Source organism: Sceloporus occidentalis, unplaced genomic scaffold (assembly GCF_023333645.1).
Source record: "Sceloporus occidentalis isolate IW3139 unplaced genomic scaffold, rSceOcc1.0.p SCAF_10, whole genome shotgun sequence".
Taxonomy (NCBI): domain Eukaryota; kingdom Metazoa; phylum Chordata; class Lepidosauria; order Squamata; family Phrynosomatidae; genus Sceloporus; species Sceloporus occidentalis.
Window position 1 is genome coordinate 37,830,126 of NW_028316990.1, and position 27,550 is coordinate 37,857,675.

The 27,550-nt window shown below is 46.4% G+C and overlaps 1 protein-coding gene across 5 annotated transcripts; it reads right to left on the reverse strand.

Moving 5' to 3' along the window:
- Positions 1 to 1,210: 1,210 nt before the first annotated feature.
- Positions 1,211 to 27,508, reverse strand: TOM1L2 (target of myb1 like 2 membrane trafficking protein). Of its 5 annotated transcripts, none has more exons than XM_089477124.1 (16): positions 27,412 to 27,508; positions 22,207 to 22,291; positions 21,259 to 21,337; positions 20,768 to 20,917; positions 19,778 to 19,912; positions 19,402 to 19,560; positions 19,146 to 19,262; positions 18,261 to 18,394; positions 17,494 to 17,542; positions 16,264 to 16,387; positions 15,903 to 16,020; positions 14,157 to 14,232; positions 10,926 to 10,991; positions 7,160 to 7,219; positions 6,196 to 6,232; positions 1,211 to 5,572 (listed from the first exon to the last, which is right to left on the reverse strand). In XM_089477124.1, exons 1-16 carry the CDS (start codon positions 27,461 to 27,463, stop codon positions 5,421 to 5,423), a joined length of 1,593 nt encoding a protein of 530 aa, XP_089333250.1. In that variant the 5' UTR covers positions 27,464 to 27,508; the 3' UTR covers positions 1,211 to 5,420. The 5 variants fall into 5 exon arrangements, with proteins under 5 accessions (XP_089333250.1, XP_089333251.1, XP_089333254.1 ...); XM_089477127.1 differs by having other exon boundaries at positions 5,484 to 5,572; positions 6,124 to 6,232; XM_089477125.1 differs by lacking the exon at positions 10,926 to 10,991.
- Positions 27,509 to 27,550: the final 42 nt, after the last annotated feature.

Genomic DNA, 27,550 nt, shown 5'->3' on the forward strand with positions numbered 1-27,550 from the left:
CCTTGTTGGGGGGATTCTGGGATTCCTAGTCCTGAAAAGTAATTCCTGGAAGTTATAGTCCCAAAAAGTAACTTTTAAAAAGTGTTTGCTCTTATTTTAAGTGCAATAATAATAATAATAATAATAATGCCCCTGAGCCTGTGCAGAGGGCTTTTGATTGCCCTCTAGAGCAGAAGGAAGGATGGGTCTTTTGAGTGGTTTCGGTCCAAGACACACTGTAGAAATAATCCAGTTTGAGACCACTTTATCTTCCCTAGATCAATGCTATGGAATCCTGGGAACTGTAGTTTCGTGAGACATTTAGCCTTCTCTGCCTAGTGCCACAATAGACTACAATTCCCAGGATTCCCTAGCACCGAGCCAGGGCAGCTAAAGTGGTCTCAAACCGGATTATTTCTGCGGTGCGTTTTGGAGACCAAGGACTTGTTTGCATCAAGGGGGAAAAGCAGACGCAACCTTTCCTTCTTGTTAATGAAATGAATAGAGATTTAAACCACTCCAGGCCTTTCTCTCTGACTCTGGCGCACAATGGCAGCAGTGCATTCAGAAACTGTCCTTTTCCAAAGGCTTTCTGTTGCGTTTCGCTCCCTCTGCGCCGCAGCCAAGCTTTCATTCTGCCCCAAAACAGAAGCTGGCACTGTCTTTTACTAGAATAGTGTGGCAGACAAAAGGCGCATGATGCTGCGCATGATGTGCTGGAAGGGATGGCAGTAGAGAAGGCCCAGGCCAGATCGGCCAAAGGGACCCACAATGAAAAAGCCATTTAGTGCAAGCATTCCTCTGGGAGAGGCCCATTGCAGGGCGAAGGGTTGTGGGGGATTCTGGGAGAGGTCAATTGCAAAGCAAAATATGGGGATTCTGGGAGAAGTCAATACTTCTGTGTAACCCGCTTTGATCTGCCAAGGAAAAGCGGGCTATAAATAAACAGATTATTATTATTATTATTATTATTATTATTAATTGTAGAGTAGGAGTTGGGGGGATTCTGGGAAAGATGAAATGTTGAGGGGATTCTGGGAACCGTGATCCCCCCATTTAAAAAAAAAAGGTCTCCAAGGAAGGAAAACACGAACTTGAAAAGACTGCCACATTCACTCCCCTCTACCTTTTCTTCCAGGTTTCCATCCAAAGCAGGTTGGAGCGAGGGACTTTGCGGCTCCGGGTTTCGCAAAAGTCCGCAAGAGATCCTAAGAAGCCTTGCCAAACCGTTCCGAAAATCAAGAGACGTTGTTTCAGCCGATGTCCAGTTTGCGCTAATGGTCATTTTATTGGAATACTTTCCACATGCAAGAACCGAAAACGTACAGAGAGAGATAGGAGAGAAAGACGCACGCAGACATGACACACAGGCGACTTCCGGAAGGAAGGAGAGTTAAGCGACAGCACTCCCAGACATGGAGACATCGCTGCTAAAAGGAAAGAGAACCAAGGCATTGAACAGTTATTATTATTATCGTTATTGTTATTATTATTATTTATACAGAGCTGTCTTTACATATTTTATCTTTAAAAACGAAACACAAAAGTTACTTCCCTTTCCCGGCCCAAAACTTCTCACTGCCAAAAACAGGAATAAAAACACAAAGACGCAAAACCTGCATGTTTTCAGTAAATAAATACAGTATTATCCACTTCTCATCTGGACACAGCTAGGCTTTTTATCCTTTTAAATACACGGATGGATTATTTATGACGCAGGTTACGGAGGGAAGGTTAAGGGGCATAACGGAGGACGCGGAGGGCGAAAAAAGAGCGTACGCTATTCTCATTGAAAGTGAATTGAATAGGATAGCCTACGGAAGCGTTTGCTCTCAACGGAGGGACAAATGCAAGGCATGGTTATAGGTGGCATCCGGGCCACAAGTGGCTTTCTTTTTCCCAGTTAGAAATCCGGACGGATACCAGTTCGACCGCTGCCAGAGGTTTTAAGTACCGTAAAGAAGACGCGGGGATATCTAAGCAAGCTGCTTCCCAGGAGAATATGGAATGGGAACTGCACAGCCCTTTTCGGACTCTAAGTCCCACAAGCCCTCGCCAAGGCAGCCATTTTGGAGCATCTGGAGATGCATTGGCATCAACATCTGGAGAAGCCAATGAAAGGCCCTGCAACTGCAAAAGGATGCTGCTCCATACGTTTGGAAGTACCAAACCAGCGACCCATTTGGGAGGCGGGTGGTTTTTAGTTCAAGAGGCAAAGAATTCGTACTCGACACCAAAGAGGTAGACAGAGAAGTCTTGACTGCTGTTTTGCAAATGCTGCCCAAAACCTGCCTGTCTCAACCTACTTTAAAGCCACTGTTGTGCGCTGGTTTGTTCGGGTGAAGGTGGATTTTCCTTTGGATGTGGTTGGACTGCAACTCCCAGCACTGGAAGGTGAGGTTCGACATTTGGAGGAACACACAGTTCTCCAGATGTTTTGGACATCAACTCCCAGAAGCCCCAGCCAACTTATCTGACTGTCAGGAATTCTGGGAGCTGATGTCCAAAACATCTGGCGGACCAAAGTTTGGGAAATCGCTGCATCAGAGAAAGAGCCATTTAAAGAGGCCAGTTGTGTTCCTTTTAACTCCTCTGGAGTTTGGTTTCTTGTCCTGGATGGAGAAATTGAGAGACAGCAAGAGCTTGGAGGAGAAGAAAATAATCCCTTTTGGGTACTCCAGCTCCCAGAAGGAGTCTCCCCAATGCACAAAAACTAGAAGAGTCAACCCAAGGACAAAGGCACCCTCTTTTTAATATCATGTTGGACTAAAAGCACATGATGGGAGTTGTAGTCCAGCGCGTCGAAGGGGAGGGCGCACCAGGCTTTCTTTGCTTTGGGGTTCATTACGTTGGGCGAATTTAACAAGCTCTTTTTCCTCCTCCCGCTCGGACTATTTACGTTTTGCACGTGGTCACGATTCGTAACAGAGTTTGCTATTGCACCTGTCCTAGATAAATCTTCTACATGTAACAGCTTAAAGGTAAGAAAAAGGAAGGGCGATGGAAATGTTGCACACCCCACGCGGAATACATTTAAGAACAGAAACAATTCAATTCCCCCCTCGTCCCATTTTGACCGTTCGGTATATGGAGGCATTAGCAAAAGTTGGGGAAAGAAAAAAGGAACATGGGACATGGAGGTAAAGGGCCTGATCCATCAGGAAATTTCTCTGGTATTTCACGAAAAAATGGCAGCCTGCGTTTGTCTCAATTGCGCTCCTGCAAGGAAAACATTTCCACTGGATCAGGACACAAGCAAACATCATAAACCAAGGTCTTGTTAGTGTTTTAAGTAAAGGTCCCGGCCATTTAGTGTTGTTAAAATTAACAATTTAGTGTCATTATCACACACACACAAAACCCTACATATATGTTTTTTTTACAAAGATCACCATGCTCTCCAGAATTGTATTACCAGGAATAAAACCCAAAGCTTTGAGGAGATTCCTTTTTTTAACGCAAGTGTTTCCGACACAACGCACAACGTCTTCACCCACGTAATCTCATAGTGTGATCTCTGCGCCACATTTGTATAAACAACATAGAGACAGTTTGGAATAACCAAAAGGCAGAAAGAGCCACCTCCACTATTTTAGCTTCTGATCTGTTTGGATATTCTTCCCAAACCTGCGCATAGGACTCTCTTGCCTTCATTGCACTACTTGTCCATCATGGTGAGACCACATGGATCCAACTGGCACACTCCTCATCAGGGCCTCATTCACACCACACAATTATTGCACTATGGTTCCACTTTAACTGCCATGGCTGCATCCCATGGAAACCTGGGATTTGCAGTTTAAGGAGCAGCATTGGGCTTTCTCTGCCAGAGAGCGCTAGTGTTCCCACAAACCACAAGGTTTAACAGGATGCAGCCCATGCCTGAGAAAGTGTTATTGCAGTGCTACAACTGTGTTGTGTGTGAAATGCCTCTGAGGAATGAAAAGTACCTCAAGCTACCTGCAAAACCGGTCCATTTCGTCACAAAACAGGACGTGGCCTCCAAGGTCCTACTGGGTTTTCCAAACAAAGGTGCCACCCCGACAAGGGAAACATGGCAACTTCTTCTGGAATGGCAGATCCCACGCTGGACAAAGGGAGCCCAAGCTGCAAGATGGGCAGATCAGCAGGGATGCTCCTAGCTCAAAACACCTCTCTCTCAGCCATGCAAAGCACCTATGCCATTTCATCACCCCCAAATGACAAGCACCATTCATCCAGCACAAAGATGCAACAGGCACATGGCACTGGAAGCAACAAATGGGGTCCAAACCACATCTGTATCCGGATATAGACAGATCCTCATCTACAGCCCTTACTCACCCGCCAGATAGATCATTCCAACTTCCATGGGTCCAATGCCCTCCTTTTCTGACTGAGCGTCTTGTAAGGTATTGTAGGAAAGGGCAAAATGGCTGCGTGCAACCAGAACAGAAACAGCACTCCAACCCTGTCCAGAACTTCACACAGCTGCGAAGACAGCAACCAACAGGCATTCTGACATTTCAAAGCAAGCGTTCCCACCACCGTCACTTCCAAAGAAAACCAAGCTTCATGCAGACTTCCCGGAAACGAAATAAAAGCTTTACCAAAGCTGCCATACAGGCATGGTCCCAGCCACACTCACTGCTGGAAGAGGTCTCCACACAATCTGTGTTGACAATCTGTCTAGTTTTGAGAGTCTGGGGTCAGGCTTTTGCTACTGTGTGCCACAGGGATGACCATGTGTGCATCACTCTGAGATGCCAGTTGGCCAACCTAACAGACGTAGGTCCTAATATTAGAAGGCTGGCTGCCCTCCAAGCAGACATGTCCAAGCAAAACCTTTTAGTGGGGGGAGAGGGAGGCAAAAGGTGGCCCAGGATGCTCGCGACAACAGGTCACCTTAAGCTGGGACCAACTAGAGAGAACACCAAATGGGATATGAGGGACGCAGAAGAAATGCACCATGCAGTTTGGGGGAGACAGTACAGTGAGGGACTTTTTCTTCATAGGACTTCGGGGGGGACCCGCTACACAACTGTCGGAGGCACCACAAACGGTGTGCTTTGGATTGGCTCCCAAGAAACGTTGCCAAAAGCTAAACCAAAGCTGGGGCCAATTGCCACACAGCTCCACTCTGAATCAGAGGTGTGCGTGAGAGAGATTGCACTCATGCATTTTTAAAAAGAAAGAGAGAAAAGAGAAGGAAAACCCACACATTTCTTGACCTGGAGGGGAGGAAGGGAGAGTTAAGCGAGTGGGGAGGAAACAGCCACGGGAGTGACAAGGCCGGACGTAAATATGTTTCTTAAAAAGTTAGCTTATTTGGGCTGGATCCAAGAGAGAAAAGAGGCCGTCTAGGACACCCAGGAAGGGCCAGGGAGCTCGCTGTGAAGCCGGGCAGGACGAGGGCAGCTTGACCGCAGGGCTGGGTCCTTCCACGCACGCAGGGAGGATCCTCACAGGGCAAAGAGGGCATCTTCTGAGCGCTCTGGCTTCTTTTTGCTGGCGGAGTTCGTCGCGGGGGGCGCGGGCTCCTCCCGGGGAGGCGAGGGCAGGTTGGGGATCCTTTCGGCAGCCTTGGCGCGCTCTTCTAAAAATTTGTCAAACTCTGCAAGGTTTTAATGTGAGACATGAAAGAAAAGGTTAGTGTGGTGATTCAATGTGTGACCTGTCATTAGATGCCACCCTGCCTGCCTCCTAAAGCAGATACCTTACTGCGTCATCCTCCAACTCTGTGCCATCCAGATGTCTGGGATGGCACCTACACTCCTGTTGCACAGCTTCCAGTTCCTCCACTGTGGCCAAATGAGACGCCCGCAGAAAGCGCTCAAACAATGAAGACAAGAGTCTTCTCTTACTGTGTCTAGCAGAGCTTGGGGAAAGTGACTACTCTTACCAAGCCACCAAAACAAGGGTGTCAAATGGGCATGACTGTCTGAGGAACTCCAGAGAGCCAGCTTGTGACCTCCATTGGGCCTGTGGTCCTTCGGCTCCACATCTGTCATAGAAGGTATGGAGCCCCCTTTGCTGCCAGCAAGACTAAGACGTTGCATTTCTTTTTAATAGGACAGCTGATCTTCTTGAGGAACGGCGTTCCCTACCCAAAGAGAGACCTACTGCTCCCCCCAACATGCTCTTGAAGAATGAACTCATACACACAGAGCCCTGCTGGTGCTTTGTCCCTGGCCAGACCATTAGCTGGTGCGTCTGTCCCAGCGTCTGCTTGATTACCTTCGCTGGTCACTCCTTCTTCCAGTTCATCTCCTTTCTGCAATTGGGTGAGAGGGTCGGGGAGGAAAAAAAGGAGAAAATATCAGACCATGGTCAGAGGGCCTCCATGTAGATCACAGCACAGGGCTGCACCCAACAACCGAATCACAACAGCATGGTGCACTTTTGAAGCCCGCTCCTTCCCAATCTGGTGTCCTCTGGATATCTTGGACTTCAGCTCATACCATCTCTAGCATGGCTTGCATGGTCATGCTCACTGGGGATGGTTGTGGGAAGGACACAAATCCAACACAACCAGAGGGCAGCAGGTTTTGGGGAAGGCTCTGTACGGTTCAAGAAAGACAGCTGTAAGGTGGTACGATCACCCAACAGTGTACAACATATTTCCGTGTTACAGCAATGCTAGAAATTTGGGGACGGAAGGAGTATTTCGCTGGGAGATAGAATTCTTATTTGGGCAACAAATTCATTTTACACACACTGTGGAGCAGCAGAATGAGGAGTCACCATATTCAGGATTCAAGCCGGACTTCCATGCCATTTTCAAGCATGCTCCGTTCCTCACTAGGTTTCCACCCTGAACTTGCCATTCCATAGCGGCAAAACACATTCATATCTTTCGGTGGAGTGACTGCAGGAAATCTCTTCCTTTCTTTAGGAAAGAAATAATTCTTTTCGATATTTCCTCTTTTGTGTGTGTGTGTGTGTGTCCGTCCGTATAATTCAACAGGAGCATTCAAAAGTGGAATCCCTTTCCCGTAACCTGATATAGCAGTCCCCACAATGCCACCTTAACCACCTGTTCAAACTGAAATCCATAATGGAAACCCTAGTTTTTCCATTCTGCCTGAAGAGTTCTGTGTATACATGGAAGCTTGCAGATTTCCACTTGGTTTCCCCCTTTCAACGCTGAAATGTAAACTATATATACATACAGAAAAGAAACAAACCGAGAGAGTCTTACCACATCAGTACTGAGCCATTCCTCAATGTCATCCATGACAGAGGACTGCGTGACTGGAATCTAGGAAGCGCAGCAAGAGATACAGCAAGGCAGGCAAAAAACCAACACACATCCACAACCATGGCCACAGAAATGAGAGGGGAAAGTGAAGAAAAATAAAAGGAGGAAGGGAGAGAGAGAAGAGGGGGGAGAACATATATGCTGTGTAAGATGCGTTGTTTTCATCATAGGAAAAAAAACTGCAACAAAAATACAAAAACACAAACAGCACACAAGTAAAGCGACGCAAAGCAAGGTGGGGAACCCAACATGGCTGAAGAAAACAGAAAGGTGTTGCGAGCAAAATGGCTGGATGCACATGCCAAAAGGTGTCTGACTGTGCCCCGGAGGGCAAGGACCCCAAAAGGCAGGGGGAAAGTATGTGTGAAGGACCCCTGTTCTCTTTAGGCAGGAATATTGGGTATATAGGAGATAGTTTGCTGCAAACAACTTACTCTATGCCCTTTTAAGAGCGCATAGTATAAGAGAGCAAATGTTTGAACAATCGTTGCCAGAACTACGGTCCAGGCTTTATAACTGTACCGGTTTTTTAAAAGACGTTTCAAGTCTTGGGTCTGGCCTGAATACAGCACTACCCACGGTTTGACATTATGGAAATACCTCTTTACTAGCCGTTGGGAATTTTACATTTTGGGAGGGCTCCTCTTGGCTAAATCTTTTTAGAAGCTGATGCCTACAGCTTTGGGAGCAAAATGGATCATCAACAAGAAAGGATATGGGGGCAGAGGAGGAATGAGTACTGCAAAGGATGTCCCCTCTTCTCTTTTAAGTCCTAAATCCAATAATTAAGGCTAAAAGAATCTAGGAGTTTTAGGGTCACAATCCCAGTGGGGGGGAAAGGAGCAGAAGTTTGAAATGACAAATTAAAAATGAATGGATGGGTGAGGTCCACCAAGGTGTCTTTAGTGGAGTCAACAGGTCCCTGGCTTTACTAAACGCTGGCCATTCGTTTGCAGTTGTTGTTTTCGAATGCTACTGACCTCCATCACAGTTCAAAGTGGTTTCTGTGCATTCAAATAGACGATGTTGTCATTTCCCTTCCCTTCTAAAAATAAAAAGGCAGGCAGAAGGAGAAGGGAAAAGCTGCTTGCAACACCACCGCAGACACAAGGGTGCCCACTACTACTGTGTTGGCAAATTTCACACAGGAAGGCAAATGTCAAAGCCTGCAATCCTATACCCACTTACCTGAGAGTAAACAACACTGCACATAATGGATGCACATCTGAGCAGGAGCATGTCGGCTCATGGCAGCCCCTTTTCCTAGCCATGGAAGCAACGCTGGAAGTTTCTAAACCAAGCTCCTGCCACCTAGTGCCTCCCAAAGAACTGGGTTGGCTGATGGTGCAAATCTACCACAGTGGCCCACCACCTTGGGTCATCCAGATGCTTTGCATTTCAGCTCTCAGAAGTCTCCATCAACTTAACCAATGGTCAAGGATGCTGGGAAGCAAGGTTCAAACATCTGGGAGACTTAAGCCTAGCATATCCTACACCTAACCTCCAACACCTAAGGGCCACTTTGCTATTGAAGAAAAAAGCAAGAAGAGGAGGGGGATTTCTGCATTTCTACTGCATTTCTGCTGCAAATCCTTTCTCCGCAGGATTTGAAGTTCCTCATTTGCTTTTAAAAAAATGCCTCAAGTTGAGATAAATAAACCTCCTCCAAAAGAGCTCGCAAGTGATGCTTTACAACCTTTCCCAAAATCTAGAGAGAAGAAATTATCTGAGGGATTAGATAGTACAAAATTAGGACCTTTGAGAAGTTATTCTCTACTTGATTTTTATCCCTGGTTGTACTTCCTTCCACCTTCCTGTTTTACAATACTCTCATCTTCCTCTTTTACAGTTTAAACTATTGTTGCTTCTTTTTAAAGAACCGTTCGAACAGTATTCCAAAACTACACTTGGCTTTCATTTAAAAGCAAAGCATAAAATGTTTTGGCCTTTCAGGTTGAGAAGAAGACATAGCAGGTTGTATGTCCACACCTTCAAGCCACCTGTTGACTTATGATGACCCAATGAATTTTAGAGGGTTTTCTTAGGCAAGACATACTCAGAGGTGGTTTTTCCAGTTCCTTACTCTGAAATTTAGCCAATAACACCTGGTATTCTTTGGCAGCCTCCTGTGTCCAAGTATTAACCAGTCCTAATCCTAGTTGGCTTCCGAGATCGGACGGGATCTGGCGCCTTCAGGATATTTAGGCCTGCAGTAAACATGTATGTGTGCCTTCCAAGTCACCTATTGACTTATGACAATACCATTAATTTTATATACATGCTGCGGTGAAATTTCTAGGGCCAAAGGTAGGGTGCGACACCTTTGGTGCATCACTTCTATTAATGGACATGGTTAAGAACTACCGCTAGTTCAGACAGAAATCGGGTTAAGGATTAGTCGGGTTTTGGGGGGGTTGTCAAATATGTCTGTATTAATGCAACAAACAAGAGTGAGTGACCTACAATGGGGGGAAGAAACTGGCATGGGGGGGGGGGTATGACGTTGACCTCGCCAGTCTCCTACGGACGTTGTTACAGCCCCCACGAAGGCAGCGGCAGTATCCTTTTTCCAAGCTGAACAAACACAAGCCAAGAGCAATGAAGATGGCCAGGGCAACGGGAGAGAGTTTGGGATCTGTAGAAATGTAGAGCCCTAGATTTCTTTTATGACAGCTTAAAGGTCGTGCAAGAATCTTAAGAACTGTGGTATGGGTTAGGGTGCAATGGTTTAATGATCTTAGCCCCCCTCAGAGAACTACAGCTCCTAAGATTCCTTGGGAAGATGCAAGGATTGTTCAACCCGTTGACATCCATGGCATAGCAGAGATAGCGCTGCAGGCCTTTATGGTCAGCCATAGTTAGTGCTGAATTCTTTCCCCCATTTTGTAAGATCTACTCCACTTTAGAGGCAAGAGAAGGGTAATTTTAGACTCTGGACTTGATGGTTTTGCAATGAAGCCCATTTCCTCACCCCAATTGCTTCAAAAGGTGGCAAGCCAGTCTTGCCACATTTGGGGGCCCTCCTCATTCCCCTGTAGTGGGGCCCTCATTGGCTGCCCTGAGGTCCTACTTCAATGGTTCTACATCCCCCACCAGCACTTGCAAGTAACATTCAGGGAAGCATTAGAGTTGGGAAATTTCCCCCCTTTTTGGACTGCAACTCCCCTGAATCCCCAAAGCCAGCATCTCCAGTGCATTCTGGAAGCTGTAGTCCAAAAAAGGATTGCCATTCCCTCCTGCAAACTCCTGACCATCCAAGCTTTTGGTACCCGAGTCTGGATCAGCTCGGTGTTGCACTAACAGGGGACCCAACTTTCTGATCCGTTTTTATTAAACCAGCAGAACTTGTGTTTACCCTGAAGGGGAAAAAGAGTAGATACTGCACATATTAAAGACAATGAGACAGTAAAAGGAGCTGGGGAGATCCATCTTGGTTTTGAAAACAAACAAGGTAAGCTTCTGGTGCACCTCTTTCCCCAGGTCCAGCCCTATTGGGGGAAATGTTTTTCCAGCTCTTCCAGCTTTAACCAGCCCTCCTTACTCTGCCTTCCCAGATGGGGATCCATCTCCTCGTACTGTTCATTGCGTGGTTGCTTGACTGGTTGAGTGACGGGTGGACAGAGGGCGGTTATGCTATTTAAAGGAGACGGAAGGTGAGGACGACAGGGGATCAGGGGGGTCACTCCGTTGGTGGTATCCTCCTCACCATTCCTTGGGTCATTAGCCACTTGTCTATAGGCTCCATGTCTGAGCTCCCACCTTTACCTCTCCTCTGTGTGTTGAGAACAGAAAGTCCCATTAAAAAAGATCACAAGGAACAAACGCAAAGCAAGCGGCAACCGCCAACAATGAGATGGAGACAATACCACATTTGATGGAGGGTGCACACGCATGTGCTCAGGCTGTACACATCCTGCAAAAGTGTCTTCTGTTCTGTTTTTTGCTTGCAACTAGCCTTTGCCTATGGAGAGTTAAGAACTGCCTGCAGGTGACCATGCAAAGATCGTCTTGTAAATCAGTAGAGAAAGAACTGGTTGCTTACCTGGGACTGTGGTTCTTTGAGTGGCCCTGTGTGAACTCACACAAAGGAATGGGATTGGCGCTTACATGTGAGAGTCACAGAAGCCACAAAGGAGCGGGTTATTCCCCAAACCCACCTTTTTCATTTAGTTTTAGATTTTGAAAGTCTACTTGGGATTATCTCCCTGAGAAAAAGGCCTGTCAGAGTAGACCTAAGATGGGAGGTATGAGATAAAAATATATGCAAGACATCATCTCTCCTATTCCTGCTTTAAGGATGTATCCACACTGCAAATAAAAGGAGTCGGAGACCATTTTAACTATCATGATTCTATCCTACAGAATCCTGGGATTTGTAGTTTGGCGAGGCATGCAGTCTGGTTTGTCAGAGAGCTCTAGTATCTCACCAAACAACAAATCCCAGGACTCTGTAGGATAGAAACATAGCAGTTAAAGTGGTCTCAAACTGTTTTAATTCTGCAGTGTGGGTATATCCTAAATTATTCTGATTCAAGGCACTTTAGGGACTTTTGAAGTGAACTGTTCAGAAGAAAATCTACTGAGTTCAATGAGGCTCACTCCCAGGAAAGTACATGGAAAAGTGCAGCCTCAATTTAAGACTCTGGATTTAATGGTCTCAAAGTAGCCCCATCTCCTCTTTGGTTGATTAAACATGTGGTCCATCAAAGGCTGTTGGACTACAAGTCTCATCATCCTTCGCAAAGGCTTTGTTGGCTGGGGTTGATAGGAGCTGCAGTCTAACAACATCTGGAGGGCCCCAGGTTTTACTTTCCTGTTTTAAAACATAGCATACTATGAAATGCAAGAGAAGAAAGTTGTTTTAGGTTCCTTCAGTGTTCCCTGCTCCATCTGGGACTAATCTGCATTTAAAAGCATTCCCAAGTCTGGTTTAAATTTCCTCTGTGTGCCAATTTCTGGCAAAGCCAAGAAACAGCTTCACCTTACATCCCTGTCACCCAAACCCAGTTGCAAGGGAAGCTTGCTGTGCCTTTCCACTTGCCATTCCAACAAAAGCCACCGGCATCTACTCTTCTTGGGAAACGCATTTCCTTTTTCTGCCTATAAACCCTGAATGTATACCATTAACTGCGCTACAGCCACAGACGGTTAGGGGGGAAATGGAGTACTCCACCAGTGTGTCACGGATCGCAGTAACACCTTTGCATTCTGCTGAGCAGCAAAACATTCCCAGGGGCATCTCAGCAGGCAGGCAAAGCCTGAGAAGGAAGGAGGAGGCCTTCAAACACTTTGACCCAGTTGCGTTGACTCAGATGGGGGCCCTTTGAACTGACAACACTTTCAGCTGATAAGAACTTTGCTGACAAAGAAGCGGGAGAGCAGTTCTGAGACCTGAAGCAAGGCTTAGATCAGGAGCGGGCAAAGAGTGCCCTCAGGCTGTGCGTGGCCCTTCAAAGGCTCGCTTGCGGCCCTTGAGCCCTCCATGGACTCACTGGCCAAGAAAGGAGAGGGTAAATTGCTAAGTCGTGCAAACAGGAGGTTGGCGTCCGCCTCCACACCAAGAAGGTTTCCTCACTGTTAACTAGCTTGACACTCACATGGTCTATTTCTTGCTGCCTTCCACCACCGTGAGGGAGAATCTGGACCAAGGGCTTCGAAGCAATCCGGAACAAAGGAGAGCCTCCAGCTCCTCTCCTTTTAACCTCTTCCAGTAATACAGAAAAAACAACCTACTGTATATACTCATGTATAAGCCTAGAAATTTAGGTCAAAGAATTGACTAAAAAGACCTGAGTCAACTTATCCATGGGTCAATGTAAGTACTGTATCTTAACTCTGATTTAAAAGAAGGAACCATCTCCGACTTATACATGAGGTCGACTTACAGTCAAGTATATACAGTACTTGCCATATTAGGAGGCTACACCAGGGTCTGCTCACACCTGCCAGCCCCCATGGCCAAGACCCATTACTTCCTATAAGGACACAGCTTATCCCCAGCAGGCTTAAGAGGCAAGAACTGGGCCACCAAAGTGTCACTGCCACCATTTTGTCTCCCAGGGGACTGGGAAAGTGGCAGCAAGAGGCCCCCAAGGGACAGCAGTCCTGCCAGCCCAATGGTAGCCATGCTAGTCTGGGGGATTCTGGGAAGTGTAGTACCAAAAAAGGACATTTTTGAAACTCTAGCCTTCTTCTCCGTTCTCTTTTATCACAACCCCACTCCCACCGTCTCTTCTCTCGCTTGCCACACACTTTCACATTAATGACTTGCCTAGAAAGTCCATAAAGATTATCCCATTCTGCAGAAAGTGGGGTAGAGATGGCTCTCTTGCTCCCTCAAGAGGATGCAATGCAAAGCTGAAGGAAGGAATCCATAAATGCAAGCTACCGCTGTCATTAAATATATATACATATATATGGAAGCAAACAGAGCTAGAATTCCAAAAGAGGAACATATTTTTTATCTGAAAAGGGAAAGGAAGACCCCTCTATATATGCATTCAAGGAAGACAGCTAAGAGAGATTTCTGGGCCCCAAATCCAGCCCAGACCTCTGGAAATAAGTGGGTTGTAATTTATCTGCTTGTTAAAATAGATGCTAGGAAACATATTTGCTCTTCAGCAAAAGCCAGCTACTGCGCTGCTAAGACTAATTTGAAGAAATCCAGGCATTTGTGAGAACTTTACAGAAACTACACATTAAATGTCTTTCAGCTCCTTCCAGAAATCAACATAAAGGACTGAACCCCAAAATCAGCATCTGCAAAAACATTATTCAATGCCACCATTTGCAAGGCAAGGCCATTTCCTAGAATGTAAAGCTGGCTACCTGAAGTCACAAAACTCCATGGAAAAGGGCATATGCGCTTGGGTCCAGTACCACCAGCAAAGGCCAAGACTGGATCATCATAATGCAAGAGAGCGGAGAAATGACCTACCCCTCCTGTATTCTGTTTCCGAACATCCAGGGCAGATGCCAGTCCTCTAACAGCCTTGGGGTCTTCATGGGTCACCCTGAAAAAAGGGAAGAAGAATATGGTAAAGATTCAGGGAGTCACAAATGCAAGAGCAAACGCACTGGGAGAAGCATGGAGTCCTTCAGTGTTGTGCATTTCTATTTATTTGTCTATTACCTTTGAAGCCATGAGGGCCCTGAGGTGGTTATATATCAAAAGTGCTGAAACTGCCAAGAGCTTGCCATATACCATCATGGAACAGCTAAATACAAAGATGCAAGAGCCTGGAATCCCAAAACAATGAAGATGGAGGGAGGTCACTGTATGAAGATCGACCCATAAATCAGCCACTTGGCGGAGCTACAAAATGGAAGAAGACGAGAACCCACTTCCTCTGAAAATTTAGGGCAAAGGACATGATCTATACATCTTTCTGGATCCTATTACATTCTGCCCCAGTCTTACAAACGTATAAATATGCTTCATATTTGAGGCTTTAATATCACTCCGTACTGCATTCAAAGTGCATTTATATCGCTGAAAGCTCATGCGAAGCTAAAAACCAGTTAGTCTTAAAGAGGCTGCCACATTCTCCCTTTTCCCCTCTCCTCCTTTTTATGTAGCAAGAGATTAACATAGCTACTTCTTTGAAAACCACAGCCTCTGTGTGTGCCGCTCTGTGTTAATGCCACGAATGTCAGGGAGCCTCTGGGAGACCTTTGGGGCCATAATTCATGATCTCCAGCAATGCGGGTCTCCAGGGAGCCTGCATTACTCTCCTTCAAGCAGCTTAAGAGGTGGTGACAGCGCAATAACTGCACTTCCCAGAATAATGGATTGGCGAAGGCGAGACGCTCCATTAGGCTTTCAGGGTAGAAAAGCTGAAGCTTGCAAAATAGGAAGCAGCCTGTTTTCAAGCCGAGTCGCTGGTAAGCTGAGATTACAGTAGGATAAAAGGGCACAGACCTCTTCTTCAAATGGGCTTCAGGCAGCCTGCCCAAGATGTCAAAGACAAGAGTCCACCAAATCAATATAATGCAGAATGTGGCCATTAATGTTCTCTTGCTCTCTCTGAGACAAGGAGCAGGAGGAGGAGGGCTCTAAATGGTGTGTGTGTGTGTGTGTGTTTAAAAACAACAACAGAACCTCATGAATGCATATGTTACAGCATTGTGACTAAGAGATTGAATGCTGGATTGGAAGGTGGCTGTTCTGCCATAAAATTTGTGTTTCCCCTGCCTTAGCAATGAATAAATTCACAGCTTTGAAATGATGATTTGAGGGAATACAGCTCCCAGAATCTTTCAGCCAATGCACCCAGGGAACCCTTGGGGAAAAGGCCAATGCCAAACCAAGGAGAGTTATGGCCAATGTTCACCAGACTGGGTTAAGACTGAAAGACATGGGTAGTATGAGAGTGCCTGGGGGATAAGAGCATGATAGACCCCATGCTTTGTAGGCAGAAAGTCCTAGGCTCATCTCTAGGTAGAATCCTGCCTGAGACCCTGGACAGCAACTATACTGCCAGTCACTGTGCACAAAACTTAGGGAGTGACCCTTGACATGTGGACAACCAATCAGTCCAATTTGGACATGATACAGTTGTCCACATACCAAAAGAACCTGAGGTCAGTCCAGGGTTTCTAGGAAACATTGGGCTTTTCTGTGACGGTTCCCCTGAAGTTCAGAGCATAAGCCAAGACACCTGCCCCCCCCATCAAGACGTACGTCTTACGCTGATCGGCCACCGAACCGCCTCTCGTTTGCGCAAACATGTCGAAGTCGTCACGAGGATTGGGCTGCTGGAGGGAACTGAGCGTCCCGCTTACGCTGTTGGTGCCGAGATCTACAAAGATATGGTAAGAGGTAATAAAAGTGTTAAAGGGCAATGGTTCTTAACCCTTTTGGGGTCCTCTCCCATGTTGACCTCTGAATTTTAAGTTGACTTTCCTTGTTTTGCCTTTGTTACTTTTTTGATGGATTTTTAAAAATAAGCTCCAACAAACCAGACTGTGGACAAGCCTCATGCCATTCCTGTTCACAAAACGCTTACCTCTCCAAACAAAATGGAAGACAAAGCAGCACTCACCAAGTCCAGCAAGCTGGGAAGAAAGCGTTGCTGCTGGAGCCGTGTTTCCAACCATGGGGCTGACCACCGCCGGAGAGCCGGGCCCCAGATCTATTAAGTTGTCTTCAGTCACCTCACTGAGAACCTGTTGGGCCATTCATGACAACAGAAATGGTCACACGCAAGCAGTCACAAGTACTGTAAAACTCTCTTTCAAAGGGAGCTAGACAGGTTCTTTTCTTGTTGTCCTTCCATGAGCAACTGCTTAGAAAGGTGACTATCTTATCCAACCTTCTGTTATGTAGGAATATGCAATTGCAGTGCTCCTGAAAGATGTCCATCTAACCTCTGTTTAAAGGTCTCCAAAGATCCATCAACCTCTGAGGCAGTCTGTTTTACTCTGGGACAGTTTTTGCAGTAAATAAATAAATAAGAAAAAAGAAATTCTTCCTAATGTTGAGGTGGAATCACTTTTCTTGTAGTTTGAGCCCACTGGTTTGTGTTCTAGCTTCTGTAGCAGCAGAAAACAAGCTGGCTCCCACTTCTGCATGACATCCCTTGATGCATTTCAATACACTGGTGCCTCGGGATACGAAATGATCGGGTTACGAAATTTCCGGGATACGAAAAAGTTGGATTGGCAAAAACTGTTTCGGGTTACGAAATATTTTTCGGGTTACGAAATTCATTTCGGCGCGAAATTCAAATGCTGCAAAGTGCAGCTATAGGCTTTCCAGTGCTAACGGATTATTTTTCGGGTTACGAATTTTTCGGGTTACGAAAGGAATGGCGGAACGAATTAATTTCGTAACCCGAGGCACCAGTGTATGCCTGTGTCATATCACCTCCCAGTCTTCTCTTCTCCAAGCTAAATACACCCAACTCCCCAAGTAATTCCTCATAAGGTTTGGTTTCCAGACCTCTGAAAAGCAACTAAGGCACAAGAAGTAGGGGAAAGCTGCACTCTGTGTATAGGGAATTACATTACACTGAATCAGCTCTTTGGCTCAACTGGCCTAGCACTGTCAACTCTGACTGGCAGCCACAACTTTCCAGAGTTTCATGTGCCATTCTTTCCTCTATCTACTTGGAGATCCCTCCTATTTCATTCTAGTGGTCCCCATCCAAGTACTAACTAAGCCTGACCCTGCACAGCACCCAAAATGAGATGAGATCAGATATGAGGTGGGTACCACTGTATCCTGTGGCAGTGAGTTCCACAGTTTTACTATGCACTGGTTAAGTACTTACCCCATTGCTTGCGTTTTGCGCGGACCGTCCCAACCTATAGCGTTCAAACCTACAAGGAAACAAGGAACACAACAGATGAGATGGTGCAATTCTATAAAGGACTATGGTTTCTCACAAACAGAGGAGGAAGAGTAATTTGCCTTTTCCAGGTGGGGATGGAGGGTGAAGGAAAGAAGGTGATTCTAAAGCACAAAGAAGACATGCCTTTTGGCATAGCTGGAAGCATTGTTCCCTATCCTATCCCAAAACCTCCAAGTTCTCGTCATGCATATGTGCAGAAGAAGAAAGAAGCTCACTCACTAGCACCCCTGCCACAATGCACAACTCTAGAATATTGGCACTTTTATAATGGCCAGGATTCAACAGAGTAGAAGCATGGCAGCTAAAGTGGAATCATAGCTCTGTAACGGGGCTGTGTGAAAGAGGGACTGGCTGAGTGTACAAAGACAGGTCTCTGCTCTGCTGATAAGTAATTAGAGATAACAGAGAGAATTCTTTCTTCTTCCAGCTGAGTTGACCACATGGCCTTCCTCTTGAGGCTGAGAGACTGTGAGTTGCCCACGGTCACCCAGTGGGTTTCCATGACTGAGTCATGGATTCGAAGCCTGGTCTCTTAGAATTCTTCCTGTTCAGTTTTGGAGAATATATTGGTGTCTAAATGGCTAGATTTGGTAGGGAACTAAAGGCAGCACTACACTGTACAAACATGTCAGGCAGAAATTATCTGAGGCCCAGGAGACAAGCGCTCGTAGTGAAGAGTGGTGCACCTCTCGTATCTGAGGAAGACGTTATTCAAGTCATCGTTCACATGGAGCAGCTCTTCTGTTACTTCCTCATTGGACACCCGGGAGATGAGTTCCACAATCCTTTGCTGCATGGCTCGGCAAGTGCGGTTCAGCTCCTGGGGAGAAGAGAAACAACAACAACACTCTGTCAGTGCAAAGCAAGTCCCCAAAAGGTGGACAAGATGTGGGTGCTCAAGATGTCGCCACACTGAAACTTGCATCATCCCGCCACTGGAAAAAATGTTCTCCCCTGTTGCAGGAAATGGAGGCGGTTTTCTTGGCCAAGGCTGAGTGGTGATGCCTGTGAGGGCTTCTACTTATGCCACTGCTGGCACCCAATAAGGGGGACCTTCTCCTGTGCCACTGCTAAGACATTAAATGTGGGGACCTCCTAGATGCATTCATGGTCCTGTGTGAGATTTTATCCACCTGATCCTACCACTGAACACCACCACCCTTGGATAACAGCTGCCATCACAGATGCCCTATGTTTAATTCAAGCAACCTGGTGGCCCTTATGTAGTGTTGCCCAGGGTACAAGTCCATAATATAAAAATAATGTACTTCATAGAAGTTCACCACACAGTTAACACATCTAAAACCTGACTAACATTAACTGTAACACCCATCTTTCACTCATTTTCCTAACTCCCCAACTCTCCTAATCCTAACTAACGGAGTCTGAGTAATCCATGCAGCCCATGAGCCACACTTTGCCCATCCCTGGTCTGTCAGCTGCAGCAAAAAGACCTCTGGTTGTGAAATGACAAAGATGCAAATGAACTAAGAGTTTTCAAGGCCGTAAGGAAAGAAGGGAAGAAGAGAAGGGCCTTGAGTCAAGATCCAATTCATTTCTGACAGACTTACCTGCAGAAGTTCAAGGTCTGATGAATCCTCCTGCCCCGGGACCATTTCTGTCAGCATCTCTGACATCACTTTGGTGTTTCCACGAACCACATCTAGTTCACTGCGCAGCCGTGCAATCTCCAGGGGGAAAGGGGAGAAAGGGAAGGAGAGAAAAGTTTCATGTTCATTTTGAAATTTAGCATACACTCCAGTTTAAAATATGTGCCCCCCCCCTTTACAGGTGCAAGAGCCTGGTCCCACCCCACTTGCAAAATACCTGCTCTGTGTTTGCGGTGATGGGGCCAGTCACGTTCAAAGCCGGTGCCTGAGGAGCTGAGTAAGCGGTCGGAGAGGGAGACGAGTAGGAACCAGAGCTCATCCTCTGATGGGATTGGGACCTGTTCATGTTGGCAGCTGGGTCGACCTCAGGGACGCTCTAAAAGAGAATACAATCCCAGAACAATCAACATTTTGAGACACTTTGGAAGTCAAACTCTTATGAACCCCATGGCTTCTAGACAAAGTCACTTCTGTTCGCTACCTGGTGTGAGCTGTAGGGCAAAAGCACCCCCTAATGTTCCCAACTTGTGCTCCCTCTTAGCATCAGCTATTATTTCTGTGCCTCCTGTAACAAGACCACCTGGATCGCTTACTCTCTGTGGTGTGTGGATTGGAGACAAAGCGTCAAGATCCGCCATGGGGAACTCCACTCCTTTCCTTTTGAGCTCTTCATAGATGTGCACCACCCCAGTCAAGTCCGGGCTGCTTCTGAAAGCATCGGCCCAAGCCTGCAACAAACAAACAGCACTGTCACATGATTGTCACAATCAACTAAGTTTACCTCCCACATTATGGGAATTGTGCATAACGGTAATCCCCAAGAGGTTCTGTTTGGCACATCTTGATCAAAACGGCAGAACTGAGGTTTAGGTACAGCCACACACTGAGAACCAGACTGAGCGGGGAAAGCAGAGAGCATCTGAACTGGGAGGCACTAGTCTTGAAGTAGGTATCTCCTAATGAGTCCCTGAGCAGAGCTTTCCTCATTCCAAGGCATGCTTTGAAAGAATTCAGCTACTGGTGCAAATTTCATTAAAAAAAACACCTGCAAATATTGAATTACAGAATCTAGGTCATCAGCAAGTGTTTTTCACTGTTGCTCTGTGCCTCCAAGGGGAATCTGACTGATGGTGACCCTATCCTAGGGTTTTTTTGGCAAGAGTTATTCAGAGAAGGTTTGCCATGGCCTTCCTCTGAGGCCGAGAGAGTGCCACTTGCTCAAGACCAACCCACTGGGTTTCCAGGGCTGAGTGAGAATTTGAACCTTAATCTCCCGGAGTCCTATGCTGCATCCACACTGCAGAAATAATCCAGGTTGACACCATTCTAACTGCAATGGCTCAGTGCTATGGAATTCTGGCATTTGTAGTTTGTTGTGGCACCAGAGTTCTCTGACAAGGACGGCTAAATGTCTCCCAAAACTACAATTCCCAGAATTCCATAGCATGGAGCCGTGGCAACAACAAACTATAATGTATTAATTATAGTGGATGCTCAGTGTGTGTGTGTGTGTGTGTGTGTAAGAAACCCCACAAACATCATTCTTTTAGAAAGGAATCGCTTACAAAAACCTTTCCACAGACCTGAATGAGTGCAAGTACTTTGTCCTGGACAATGGTAGGAGGGTTGTTCTTGGGAGAGATGATTTTCACAAGGACGCCGTCAATAAAGTCCCGGCTGGCAACAAGGACGTGGAAGCGATGGCCGCAGTTCTTCACACAGGTTTCTAGTACCTAGGCACGGAAAGAGCCACATTACAGCTGGGGCAGGCAAAGATGGCAAGCACCCACGCAAACGCAAAGCTTGTTGGGCAGTATTCTGTATTAGCTACGTAGTAAAGGAGGTCCATTTTGGCACACCAAAGTGTTTGCGCTAGGAACTGCTGCATAGAAAAAGAAACATTTTTGTAGTGATAGTAGCATACAAAAATATACACACATTTTCATGCCTTTTTTTAACTGTCAGACTCATGCAGAATTGGATGAAATCAACAAATACCAAGTCCCTGAGAAAAAGACCAGGAGTTTCCAACCAGTGACCCCTGAATTGCACTCCTTTTTTCCACTCTTCTTACCGTTAAAGCCAGCATCACTTCTCTGTAGTTTTTGTTTCCATTCAACCTCTTCTTAAGCGCTCGGATGGCATCCTTTGGGCTGATAGAAAGTGGTAGGAACAGAGAATCAAGGTTAAGAGAGAAAGTAGAAGCATTTCTCACAGTTCTGCCATTTATTTCTTCAAGGCTTACTTGACCTGGTTGCTTCATTTCACATATGTATATTTTAGTTTTGGATTAACAGTTTGCTAAAACAATGGATTCCTCTTCTTGTTTGTGTGTGGTATAGGAACCTCTCTTGCCTCTTTCCTTGCTATCTCTGCCTCTGTACCACATTTTTGTTTAAAGAAAGGCCTAGGAACACATCAGTTGCATTGGCTGAGGTATCCCTGTATAGGGAATATTACTTGAGACCTCTTGAAGCGCAACTCTTTTAAGCCTTGGTGTCCAGAGACATTGCTCACTGATAGCCCAGGGTTTCGAAGAACAGGGACAGTGCATTCCTTTGTGTTCAGGCACAAGTATCTTGAGCTTCACCCAAAATGACAGAAACAAGGAAGAAAGTGCCAGTTCATGCTGGACCATGGGCCAAGTGGATGCAGCCGTGCTAGCATTGAAAAGTAGCCAGCCATGCCGCAAGAAGAAAGGGATTGTTCTTCTAGCCTTGGCACTATCAAGCAGGCACAAAAAAGGGAGGCGCAGAACCCTCTGGGATGTGTAACATCAGTGGAGGAGCGCTTCATTGATGACAGTTTGCAATTGCCTTTAAATGTGCCAGCTCTGCAAAGGTGGCTCCTAGGCTGTGGCCACCTTCAGGAAGCTGACTAGCTGCATAGCCACAACCCTTTTTGCTATCATCCCCTGACAAACAGCAATGCCCAGGTGACAAAATGCCCTCAGGAGGCCACATCAAGCCATTCTGTTTGTTGCCAGCATTGCCTATGCGCAACCATGCAGACAGACACTTACCCTTCTTCTGTCTCATTGATGATGTCACATATTTCCATGTTAAGCGTCCAGTCTTCACTCTGCAGGGAGCCATCTGTGGCTTTTTCTAATAGAGCAGAGAAAGAAAAAGGAAAAGCAACTAAGACACTTCATTCAAAGGCCAATTCAGAGACAAAGGCGTAACCCAGACTGGGAAAAAGGTCAGTCGTCCAAAGAGGATGGGAGCTGCCTCCCAAGCAAGCTAGGAAGGGAAAGGGTATGAACTGGAAATGACACTCCACATGCGCCACAAAGGTTTCTTATTCATATTTAAACAATAGTGTAGTGTGCTGGACTAGGACTCTGGGAGAACAGGGCTTGAATCCCCACAGAGCCATCATGGAAACCCACTGGGGCACCTTGGGAAAGCCCCACTCTCAGCCTCAGAGGAAGGCCATGGCAAACTTCCTCTGAACAAATCTTGCCAAGAAAACCTTATCTTGGGTTTGTATTACGGCTTCCGTAAGTCAAATTCAAACTGAAGGTGCACAATTGTTGTTGCTGTGTACCTGCAAGTCATTTCCGACTTACGGCAACCCTAAGGCAACCCTATCATAGGGCTTTCTTGTTCAGAGAGGGGTTTGCCATTGCCTTCCCCTGAGGCTGAGAGCAAGTGACTTGCTCAAGGTTACTCTGTGGGTTTCATAGCTGAGCACAGAATTGAACCCTGGTTTCCAGGATCATGGGAGCTGTAGTCCAAAACAACTGGACTACGACACACTGGCTCTCAAGCGACATCTAGGGTAGGTAAACCCTCCAAAAACCCAACCGCATCCTTTTCTCCCTAATCCACTCCTGTGTTAGCTTGTCTTCACATTTACCAGTATTAAATGAACTGGAAGCACCGGTCGTAAAGAGGAGAGCTTGACAACAATGAGTCAGCCACATCCAAGTGAGGAAAATGTGTCAAATGCCAATGGGTTTAGCTATGGCGTTTGACAAAAATATAATGACTGTGACAAATATGGGTGGATCCCAGTAAACATGCAATAACATTTTTAGGGCAGCTTTCCTTTCAGCTGCCCTTGTCCAGAGATGTTTGCAGCTTCAGGTACAGCCGCCAAGCTGTGGAAGGACTATCTTTCTCAAGCTGTTTCCACAGCTCCATTCTTCCAGAGCTTGGGGGATCACTACTTGGATTACAACTCCCAGAATCCCCCAGCTAGCATATTACTAAGTTACACCTAGAATTGTTTTATGTCATTCAAGGAATTCCCATACTTTTAACTTGCAAGTATTTTCAAACTATAAATGCACTCTTCAGGAGACTGGAGTGCGCTCATGATTGCCTAGAATCTCAATGGAAAGGATGTAAATTTCAGTCCAAGAGGGAGGGCTTGGCTTTCCAGATCTTCTTACACACCACTGGGCATACCTGTCATCTCATATTAACTTTTGGACATATCCACTTAAAGTAATCCACCTCGTCCTAGAGCATGTCCCTCTTGGATTGAAATTTTGATATTCTGGAAACCGTAGTCCAAAGCAAATACATTTTTCCAGGCTCTGACAAGTGTATATTGTGAAACTGTTACTGAATGATATCAAGCGTAACATGCATCTGCAAAGGGGACATGTTAAGACATGCAGTTTGCTTCACACAGATTTATATCGGGGACCATTGAGCTTGACCAGCAAACGTATGGAGCTCACTTAGGAAAGATGTGGGGCTTCCTCAGAAGACAGGCCCACGCGGAAAGGGTTTTCCGAAGGTGGATTCAGAACAGAAATAGCTGATGCTCTCCTTTTATCTAAACCTGGCACTCTCTTCTCCCTTTGCCACCCCCACTTTTCCTGCTTATGACTCAAAAGGCCTTGGGATGTTCGCTTTGAGCACAGACTGAGGCACCCTACAACTTGCAACAGTGCTCACGCTGTTGAGGAAAACCCTCCAACCCGTAGGAAACGTCTGCGCTGGAGCAGAGAGATGCTCAAGGTCCCTTGTTCAAGGTTGCGGGGAAGGTCAGCAGTCAAACCCAGATGTAAACCCCACTGCCCTGCCTGCTGTGCAATGCCTCCGGGGGACATCCATTCCCCTCTGAGTCCGGAGTCAGCATCCTGCTTTATTCAAAACAGGCCAAAGCCTATGGTGACCCTGAGGGAAAAGTGGCAGACCCTTTATTAGGTCTCTTCTTTGGTCTCTTCTTTGTTTCCCAAAGAGGAGAGGGGGTGCAATGCCTGAATGGCAATCTTTGTTCGCACCCTGCAAGCACAGGGAAGGGGACCGCTTAGAAACGGAGAGCGCCAATAGTCAGACCTTGCCTCCGTTTGCAAAGCATGTTGTCAGCATCACAACCTGTGGAAAGACCCACAAACATCACAGGTTCTCAGGGTGCTGAGGGGAGCAGGTGCAAGAAAGCTGAAGCCAAAAAAAGGAGACGCAGATGCTAGCAAAAAATCTCCAAGGAAGAGGAACTTACAGCCATTTTGTCCTCTTTCTAAACTAGAGGAAAAGTCTTTTCCAGGTGGGTCAGAGAGGATGCAAAGACCTCATACCTTTCACTTCTCCTTCTCCAAATGCTCCTGCTAGTCCTGGGCTGAGTCTCCCTCCTCTAAACATCTGTATCTGAGTGGGAAATGTGTGGCCTTCCAGATGTTTCTTGGTTTGTTTCATATACCCAAACTTCCTCCCAGGATGGAATCCTAGGTGGCTCTCAATAAGACCAACTACAGCCTTATGACCATAAATCACACAGAAGTTAAAAAGCAGTTACACAAACTACTACATTCAAAGCATCCATTTAAACAGTGAAAATGATGATTATAGGTTGCGTCTCCCTTCTCTGACATGCCTGGAACCAGAAGCGTTTTGGAGTTTGGAACGTTTGCATATAACATAATGGGATTATCTTAGACACGGGCCCCAAGTCTAAACAAAAAAGCATTTGTGTTGTGTATACACCTTTTACACATAGCCCAAAGATAATTTTATACATAACATGCTTAATAATTTGGGACATGAAAGAAAGCTTGTCTATACAAGCCATCAGAAAGCAAAAGGGTCACTATTTCAGCCATCTATGGGAACAATTCTGGATTTTGGTGTATTTCAGATTAGGGGGGGGGGGCTTCTTTTTAGACTATACCTTCTGGTGTGGTTCTGGGGTTTTTGAGAAGTGGAGTCCAGATGGCAAAGGTTCTGGCCTAGCATTGAATTTGCAAAGCCATCCAAATGGATTCTTCCAGGAAATTTGCAAGCAGGATGGACCTCCCTTCCCTTTTCCCTGACCTTGTTTGTCCTGAAAATCTGGTTAGTGCTGCCTCTGAAAGACGAGGGTGCCACTATCACTGAGGACCAACGGCAAGCAATATGAGCCACTGCCACCAATGTACCAAATTGTCTCTTTCAAGTCATTTTAGTGGCCTTCACCATGCGCCCGTCCCCAGCGCTACGGGTTTCATAGCCTAAATTATGCAACGCACCCCTCTGGATCGTAAAAATAAATGCCACCCAGCCCTTGCATTTTGACACACGTCTTCGGAGAGCGCCGAGGGCTTTACATTCCTCCTTAGTCATTGTCTTTCAAAACCAAGGAAAGCCACAGCCTCTGGACCCTTTGAAGTCGCCCCAAACCTTCCAGATTCTTTTAGATACCTTTTATTGTAGGACGACAAGAGTTGCGTCGAATCAGGGACCATCATCTCTTTCCCACCTCCTCACCCAACGCTTTTATTCCATGCTGACATACCTGGCACTTCTTGTCATCCAGAGTTTCCTGACATCTGAAGTCAAAGGTTTTCATGGGTGGCATCCATGGTTTTTTGTGGGTTTTTCGGGCTCTGTGGCCATGTTCTAGAAGAGCTTATTCCTGACATTTCGCCAGCATCTGTGGCAGTGGCATCTTCAGAGCATGCTTGCCTAGAAAGGAGTTGGGTGTGTATATATATATATATGTGTGTGTGCGCGTGTGCGCATGTATATGTACAGTATACACACACACACACACACTGTGACTCTAGGATGGGAGTAGTGATTTAAATGTTAATCTGCATGTTGTTCTGTTGTGTTTTGTGTATTTCCATGGACAGAACAATACGCAGATTAACATGGAAATCCCTCCTCCTGACCCAGGGTCACATAGTGCATTACACATACATACATACATACATACATACATACACACACCCCACTCTCTTCCATGCCATCATTGTCTGAAGATGCCACTGCCACAGATGCTGGCGAAATGTCAGGAATGAACTCTTCTAGAACAGGGCCACTTCGCCCTAAAGACCCACAAAACCCGACATCCTGCGTCTCCCTGGAAGTAAGAAGGGCCTCTCTCTCCGCTTCCCCAGTCTTTGGCATATCCTTCCATAGATCTCCCCTCCAAGGCTGGTGGCTTTCTTACAGCAAAGGTCGCCTTCCAAAGGCTTCCTACTCACTGCTGTCCAAGTTGGGTTTCCACGTTTGCGGCATTGGCTTTTGCGGTTTGGTTAATACGTTCTCCTTAGGAATCTGTAGGTCCTCCATTCAGACTCTATAGACTACAGAGCTGTGCTGGAGAACCTAGACGCTCTCTAGGCCTTTGTAGGTCTCCCAGCATGAGTCTATGGTCAATTCTGGCAGATGCTGGCCATAGAGTTGCTCTGGAGGGCCTCAGAGTCCCTAGAGAAAAGACTTCTTTCCCTATTCCTTTGTAGTCAATGCATCTGAGGAAGTAGATTGAGGTCCCAAACGCAGCTGCAGAAATCATCCCAGTCTGAGACCTCTGTAACTGCTTTGGCTCAATGCTAGGGAACTCTGGGAAATGTAGTTCTCCGCCAGAGAGAGCTCTGAGGCCACCATAAACTACCATTCCCAGGATTCCCAGGGCAGTTAAAGCAGTATGAAACCGGATTATTTCCCCAGTGCGCCTTGGACCCGAATGGTTTTCCATGGCTTTGAACAGGGCTCTTTGGGGAAAAGCTGAACCAGTTTAAATCCCTCCCAAGACACGCTTTTCCTCCCCTGTCACGGCATCCATCCTCATTGCAGAATTAATCCAGTTTCATACCGCTTTAACTGGCATTCTGGGCAAAGTGTAGCCTTGAGAGGCATTTAGACCTCCCCTGTCATAGAGCCCTGGGGCCACCAAAGACTACAAGTCCCATGATTCCATAGCAAGGAGCCAGGGCAGCTAAAGCAGTGCCAAAGCCGGTTATTTCTGCATTGCGGACGCGGCTGGAGGCCTCCCCTTCCCCGCTTACCGAGGCTCTGCCCGACCGGGGTGCTGAACGGGTTCCCCAGCAGAAACTCCATCTTGGGATGACAACAAACCCCACCGGCCCTTCTCCTCCACCTCCCTCACCCCGCCTCTATTTCCTAACTGGCAGCAACGTTAGCCAA

What these genes read in the sequence shown, in the direction of transcription:
- TOM1L2 (XM_089477124.1), bottom strand. Translation starts at nt 27,463, where the DNA reads ATGGAGTTTCTGCTGGGGAACCCGTTCAGCACCCCGGTCGGGCAGAGC. An exon ending in ATCAATGAGACAGAAGAAGG is followed by an intron (nt 21,338 to 22,206) that starts GTAAGTGTCTGT and finishes ACTTTCTATCAG; the next exon opens with CCCAAAGGATGCCATCCGAG. An exon ending in GTGGCCGATCAGCGTAAGAC is followed by an intron (nt 14,233 to 15,902) that starts GTACGTCTTGAT and finishes CCCTTTTTTCAG; the next exon opens with GGTGACCCATGAAGACCCCA.